The following is a 7,518-nucleotide window of genomic DNA, read 5'->3' as shown; positions in this document are numbered from 1 at the left end:
CTCTCAGGGTCAGGGCTGCTCCTGCCTGTAGTTTCCAGGTAGCAGAAGCAGAGGGAAGCAGTCCCTGCCCTGGTGACACCTGCCTATGGCACTGTGACCTCTGATCCCAGCAGGCTCCTAGTTGAGGGCCTAGATCCCTCCTAGGAGCAGTGTGGTGAGAGCTTCATGGGTCCCATTACCTCTGACCTGGAATGCACCCTTTCATCCCTCCTGTTTCCCAGGCAGCTGCCTTGTGACTGTGGGCTCCAGGTGCCAAGGTCAGGTGACCCTTTTACACATTTAAACTGGAGGGTGACTACCTAGCTCCCATGGAGGTTTCAGCCAGCACCTGGAGGCTGAGCCCTGTGGCAACCGGAGAGAATGGAGGGGTGAGGGAGGTGGGACTGGGGATCAGCAGAAGTGGAGACAGGAAGGCCCTGAACACTAGGTTAAGGGGCTTTGTCCTTATCCTGTAGGAGGTGGGACCACCTTTCCCTATCTTTCTCCATGGCCCCTGAGAAAGTGGGAGGAAGCATCTGGTACCAACGACTTAGCCACAGCCTGTTACTTACTTAGGTTTATTTAAGTCAGGGATTTGGCAAGCCTGTGTTAGTTGTAGACTCCTGAGAAGAGCTATTTTATGTGAGACCTCAACATAAAAAAAATTTTTTTTTTTTCAACATATAAAAGCCAGGCTGCTCCATTTTGGGGAGGTCCACATCCTCCTGCCTTGCTCTGGGCACCTGTCAGCCCAGAGAGGGAGGGCCAAACGATGGGCAGATGAGGAACTGAGTGCTCTGCCTGGATCGCTCTTCAAACACCACCATCCCAACAGGAGGGCCGATTCTGAGGCTCTGCCTTTGCTCATGAGAGCTCTGTGGAGGCGAATTTCCAGGTGCTGCTTGCACTTGTCCTTTCCAGGAGCCTGAGTTCCCTCAACACCTTCTGTAGCCTGCAGCCCCTGCTGGGTAGACCCAACAGGCCTGTGCTCGCCTGTGACCAGACCTCCCAACGTTCTCAACAGCCGCCTACCCGACCAGCCCACACCCATGTCCTACTGTGTGTGAGGGGTAGGCGAGGAGCTGGGCTCAGAGCCCTGACTGGAAACAGGCTTTGGTGTGAACTAGGGTTCAAGTCCTTTCCTAACTTCTCTGTGCCTCGCCCTCCGCCTCTACAGTACCGGGTTGGCTGTGGCCTTGGTCTGGCCATTGAGGCCTCCCACATTGGGCCTCCCCTCACTCCAGAGCTTCCTTAGGGACAAAGGGATAGCAGCCTTCTCCCCAAGATTTTATTGAATGCACACACAAAATTCATTCTTGGGTTTGCAAAATCAATCCAGCAAGTGAAGAGATAACAGTGCTTGTGGGAACATCGGGTGCGGGCCACAAGGCCCCTAGCTCAGCCAGGGAGACGGCTCCGACTCCCTGGCACCACGCAGCACCTCTTAGCCTCTGCCCTGCTGGGTGGGCTGCCCAGGATGGGTGGGTGGAATGGCAGCCAGGGAATACTCTTGAGCGAAAATTTGCCCAAGGGGATCATGATTGACTAGGGAAGGGGCTGTGTGCCGGGCCAGCAGCTCTTCAAACCCCAGGTCAGAGCCAACCTCAGGGCCAGCCCTTTGGTCTTCACGGAGCCATGTGAAGCTGTCGAGGGCCCCCAGCCTCGCAGACACTGACAGTGCTCCCTGGGGAGATGGGGCCTCCAGAGACCCCCTTGGCCCCACCAGACACCCCTGGGTAGACTGTGTCTGACCGTCTACAAACAGGAAATGAGAAATCAGGTCAAAATGCTCACAATTTCCTGCATGTCTCAGAGGGTTGTTTTCTTAAATGGTTGGGCCATATTTTAACTTGGTTCGTGGAAATCAGTCCATTTCAAGATTCATCAATTCAATAAGTAAAAAAGAAAAGAAAGATAAAAGAAACAATAACAAAACATTTCAATTTAACTTTGGTGACGTTGGTCTCAGGAATTTCTGTGCTGGCAAGAACTGTGAGGCAGCGGGGAGGGGTGGCTTCAGGCCCTCCTCCTGCCTCCAGGCATCTGTCCACTCCCCCGGGGACCTGGAGAGGAGGCTCCGTGCTACTGCCCCTTTCCAACCCAGGGAGCCCCAGCAGCTGTGACCCTGGCATCAGTCAGTGGCATCAATCCTGATCTTACAGCTGGAATTGCTACTCAGCTCTGCTCACGGGGTCCCAAGTGACACAAGGCTGAGCCCAGTTCTGACTGTAACACAGACCAGGAGAACACACAGGTGTCTGAGTGCCAGGGAGCTGGACAGTGGCTCGATGATGCCTCCTAACACACTTAGATTATGTTTTTATTTTTCTTCCTAAAAATCAGAGTTGCTGGTGCTTCCCAGCCCGCCCCTATGCGGAACTGGTTGGGGCTGTGTTTGGCTATGACCAGGGACCCCAAGGATTCCTCAGCCCCCAAATACCTACCATGCCAAAAACTGAAGTTTGGGGTGAAGAGTCATGAAAGAACAAATGTGTGTATTGCTAGAGAGGGTTTGCAAATACCCCACCAGGTAGATCAGTGGGGGCTGGAGGTGTCCCTTACTTCAAACCCGCAATCTGTCTGTATCCAGTGCAGATGAGTGCACACCAAGGTGACACTGACATCTGTGACCATCAGGTGGGGCCTGCTGGACCAGGGCCACAGTTGAGACAGGAGAGGGGGGAGAAGAGGCCTTGAGGAGCCTTTCGGTTCCCCGTGGGAGGTTTCAGAGGGAAGGGGGGTAGGATACCATCTGGGGCCATCACTGGCCCAGCTGACCTCTTTAGCGCAAAACCCAATCAGGAGTGCCGAGGAGGGGAGGTGGTAGGTGGGATGGATGGCCAGAAGCTAGGTCAATTCCCAGGCCAGAGCTGGCGCCATCTTCCCATGGCCAGACCTCAGAGATAGGCAGTGTGGAGGGGCAGAAGGGGAGACATAAAGGGGTCCCCTCCCTTCCCACCTGCAGAACCTGGGCAGAAACGGGAGGCATGGGAAGCAGAGGGCTGGCTAACATGGGCACCATGGCAAAGGTGCAAAGGCCTGGCTCACTCGAATGTCTCCCACTGTTTCCTGAGCTGCTCCACTGAGCCCGGGGCAGGGGCTGGGCTCACATCTTGCTTGGTTTTCCGTAACAAATCCTCAAAGGGGTCTCTGGTCTCCCGAGGAGCAGAGGGCTGTAGTGCCGGCTCCAGGCCCTGGGCGGGCCTGGGAGGAAGGAGTGGGGCATCTCCAGGCCTCAGGGGCAGCCCCTGCTTGGCCTCAGCAGCCCTGGCACTTGAGCGGGCCAGGGGCAACGTTCGGATCATCGAAGGGGCAACTGCTGGGGGTCCCAGCGGCTGCAGGGGGCTGGTATGGGCACCCATGGGCATCTGGCCAAAGAGGTTGGGCATGGAGAGGGCAGACAGGTTGGGCTGAGATCTATGTGGCACACAGAAGCCAGAATTTGTCAACAGGAGGCTGGGTGCAAAAGCTGGCCCCAGGGAAGCAGGAGGGGCTCCGAAAGGCCCCGTGGGTGTGGAGACCAGGGGCACGGTGGGCAGCGCAGCTGGTACAGATGGGACAAAGGGGTTGAGTGATGGCTGTGGGAATGGGGTGGGGGTCCCTGCGGTGGGGAAGCCGAACTGTGGGGTTAATGGGGTGGCTACATTTGGGGCAGGAGGGCCTGGTGGCAGGGTGCTGCCTGGCCAGGCTGTGTGAAGTGGGTCCAGAAGGGCAAGCAGGGCATCGTTGCCTGTACTGGTGGGCCCTGGAGCCAGGCTGAGAGGCTGGAGCAGTTCGGGGGTGCTGTGGGGGGCAGTGCTGGGGAGGTGCCCTGGGAATGGGGCTGGGCTGGGGGCAGCTCTCCTTTCCCGGTCAGCCTGCAGCCGCTCTGAGGAGAAGTCGCCAAGTGCGGCGCTGGCGGCCTGCAGCTTGGCTGGGCGGGCGGTAGGTGGTGGCGGCACAATCCCCAGCTCTGGGGTCTTCCTGCCCTGGGGCCGGGGAATGGTGATACTGCCCGGAGGGGGAGTGGGGGCATCCTCCTTGTTGCTGGGGTTCAGGACGCTGTCCCGGTTCTGGGGCCTGCGGTGTAGAGCTAGGGAGTTCCCAAGCAAGGGTGAGGGCTTCTCGGGGGAGGCCGCAGGGGGCTTGCTGGGGATGGCCATGTCATCCTGGCCCAGGCTCCAGAGCTTGTTGTATGGGTGGGTGAGCTTCAAGGCCACCAGCATCCCGTGGCTTCTCTCACTCCCACCCAGGTCCAGCCTCTGTTTGGAGAGAGCAAGGGAGACAGTGACTCAGGCTGACTTGGCACGGGTGAGAAGGAAGCCTGTGCCCGTTCCATGTCAATCCTGTGTACCAGGCAGGTGATTAGCCCCTCAGCAGACAGGGAGACAGGACTCAGAGCAGTTGGGGACTTGCCTTTCATTACCCAGCAGAGAATCTAGGTCTGCTGGACTTCAGACCCAGGCTTTTCTTACCATTTGGCACAAAAGGATTCCCGAGAAATCCCTAGTTTTTTATGCCAAGTGTTTTTAGGTTCTGTTGACCTAGCCCTTTTTCCTTTTCAAAGTGTGTGGGCATCCGGGATTGCCTGAGAGGGTGGGGCTCAGGGCCTGACAGAGAAAGCAGCAAGACCAGGTTCAAGTCCCTGCTCTGCCATTTACAAGCTATGTGACCTTGGGCCATTCATTCCCCTTTGCCTCGGCCTGAGCTTCCTCGCAAACCAAATGGGAATAGCAGTCCCCTGCAGAGGGAACAGATAAAGTCTTGGACACATGGACACTGTAAATTCCACAGCGTGACCCAGAGACCGCAAAGTCAGCAACCCTCACTTGCAAGCAAGGAAACTGAGGCACAGAGCAGGGAGGTGACTGGTTGGAAGTTACACACGATCAGTGATCACACGAGAATAATCTGGAACCCAGGTTCCAAGGAGCTTTGGCGGGGATGTGAGAAATCCCAATTTTGCCAGGGCCAAAGCCCCTGCCTGTGGTTGGGGCTGGGGGTCCTGAAAAGAGTGGCTTGGAGCACCAGCCCACCTCTGCCTGATGCACAATCGCAAGTAGGGGCAGCCTTCCATCAGGCTCTGGCGTCTTCTCCAGTGACCACTGGATGAGGGTCTGGCTGCTAGCCTGCCTGGCAGGGTTGCAGTCAGTCAGACCTTGCCCACTGGCCGAGGACCTTGGGAAAGTTGCTATTTCTCCCTTAGTCCCTTCTACTGCCTTGTGTGTGGGCAGCACTTGGCCCCTGCAGGTGCCCTCCTCACCTATAAAAAAAAAAACCTATACATACCTGATAATCAAAGGTCCCTGGGTGCTCCCCTAGGTCTTTAGGCATCCGAAGGTCCTCTAAGCTCTTGGCCTGGCCCAGAGGCTGCAGTGGGGCTTCCATGTCCAGGCTGCTGAAGATATCTTCCAGAAGGTCGATGCTGGCAGCCCGGTCAGGCAGAGCTGGGCCCACAGGTTCCTGCGTTTGCTGCTCTGGACTCTCTGCCTCATCACCTTCTGCACTGTCTGACTCCTTGAGTGTCCGATATGGCTGCGGCCTGGAAGGAGACAGAGCAGGCTGGAGTCTCCCCCCAGGGCCTCCATGCAAGCAGCAAGCAGCCCCAAGACCCCTGACAACTTCAGTCTTTGAGGTGCACACCCAGGAACCTTTAGGGCAGGAGAGCGTCCTGGGCCGGGAATGCAGGAGTCTGGGCTGTAAGGCCATGAGCTCTGTACTCAGACAGACCTGGGTCTGATTTTGGGTCCTGCCGCTCACTGTGGGACCTTGAGCAAGTTGCTTTGGCTCTCACTTGCAATGAAGCGGCCCACTGTTATGTGCCATGAAGTTGATTCCGACTCATAGTGACCCTGTATGACAGAGTAGAACTGCCCCATAGGGTTTCCTAGGCTGTAGTTTTTATGGGAGCAGGTTGTCAGGCCTTTTCTCCTGTAGAGCTGCCGGTATGTTCAAACCACCAACCTTTTGGTTAGCAGCTGAGCACTTAACTGACGTGCCATCAGGGCTCCCATGTGAGGGGGCCCACAAAGTCGTCCCTAAAACCACAACTCCTATCATGTAACTGGATAGGGGGCTTGCAGAGCCATTCAGACAGGGCGTGCACAATGGGACGCAAGGGGAAGGGAATATGCAGGCAGACACATTCCTGAGCCCACTATCTCTGTCTGCGCTCCCACCCCCAGTCCCCATGCAGTGGACAAGTAGCTGCACTCAGGTCTTGTGAATGGCTCCTTGGGAACTGGGGAAGTTCTGTGGGTATCAGCCCAGCAAGTCCCAGGATCCTCAGAGGAAATTCGGCTTCAGCTTGTACTGAGTTCCACTCCTGGTCGTGCCATCGCTTGCTACGGGACCTTGGCAAAGTCACTTAGCCTCTCTGAGCCTGAATTACGTGAACAAACATGGTATCTGGAGCACAGCAGGCATGCAGAAGCTGCTAACAGCACCATCAGTCAGCATGACTGTCACATGGGCTAGCTCTGTGCTAGCGGCATCAAAACTGCCGTTGACCCACCCTAGGTAACAAACTGCTCCTTTTACTTTTCTTTCCCACAAGGCACCACAGGTTTGTGGGGAAACTCTGGCCTCTGGTGGAGCCACCAGACAGAGCTGCATCTCAACTCTAACGAAGAAATGAAGAAAGCTGGGGCTTATTGTGGCCCCAGGGTCAGGCAGAGACTGTGCACATTGCTCTGGTAAAGCAGAGAAAGGGCGCCACCTGCTGGTTCTGAGAAGACTCACACTGAAGGCCCACTTGCAGGGGACAGGGGAGGAAGAAGGCTCAACAGTCCCAGCTATTGGCAGGGACTCCATCAGACTGTACGATCTCACTGAAGCAATGCAAGCAGCCCACTTTAGAGACGAGGAAACTGAAGCTCAGAGAGGCTAAGCAACTCACCCTACATCACACAGCATGTGGCAAGAGGCAGAAATGGAAGCCAAGTCTGAGAGACTCCAAAATCTCACACTCACTCAGACCAAGGCCATCTAACCAAGGAATTAAAGAACCTTTAATCAAGTTTGAGCACAATGAGGAGGATAAAGAAAAGGCAGTGGGCTTCTTAAGCTTAAGGAAATAGTGTGTATTTTTAATCGATTTTGTTTTGAGTGAAGATGGGCCAGTTTCTTTTTAAACACATGAAGGCCTATCCTGACCTCTGAGGTCATGGGGTAAAGAAGTGAGCATTATCCATTGTTTAAGTAATTAAAACATCAGTTAATTTAAAAAAGAGCATGATGGGGCTGAGCTCTAGACTTGACCTGCTGGTTTCAGAGGTGGGGGAGTCCTTGGATGCCACCCAAGCCCGGTGCCTTTTCCTGAAAGGCTATTTTAAATTGATGAACATTTCTTATTCTAATGGTTCTATCTTTATTTTAATTAGTAACAGAAATAATAACTAGTACATTAAACCTATGACATCATAGATACTATTGCTTAGGACAAGAGTAATTTTTAAGTCTTTTAAAACAAAAATTTTAATGGATTCAATTTGTGTACAGGAAGGGTGGCATGTGCAGCTAGGGAGACACTGATAGGCCCCCACTTTCTAAGTGAGGACA

General features: G+C 54.9%; 1 protein-coding gene across 20 annotated transcripts in view; it reads right to left on the bottom strand.

Moving 5' to 3' along the window:
• Positions 1-1,245: 1,245 nt before the first annotated feature.
• DENND1A (DENN domain containing 1A) overlaps positions 1,246-7,518 on the bottom strand; it is a 566,188-nt gene continuing 559,915 nt past the window's right edge. For 18 of the 20 annotated variants that reach the window (XM_064291468.1, XM_064291461.1, XM_064291454.1 and 15 more), the window contains 2 exons: positions 5,248-5,500; positions 1,246-4,220 (listed from right to left, as the gene is read on the bottom strand). In XM_064291468.1, the coding sequence (XP_064147538.1) occupies positions 3,024-4,220; positions 5,248-5,500 (1,450 nt within the window). In that variant the 3' untranslated portion in view covers positions 1,246-3,023. Of the gene's footprint in view, positions 4,221-5,247; positions 5,501-7,518 lie in introns of those variants that run through there. The other 2 variants (XR_010323028.1, XR_010323031.1) reach the window with 2 other exon arrangements.

The sequence above is a fragment of the Loxodonta africana genome, chromosome 9 (genome assembly GCF_030014295.1).
Source record: "Loxodonta africana isolate mLoxAfr1 chromosome 9, mLoxAfr1.hap2, whole genome shotgun sequence".
In the NCBI taxonomy this organism is placed as follows: domain Eukaryota; kingdom Metazoa; phylum Chordata; class Mammalia; order Proboscidea; family Elephantidae; genus Loxodonta; species Loxodonta africana.
This window is presented reverse-complemented; position numbering and strand designations above follow the sequence as displayed.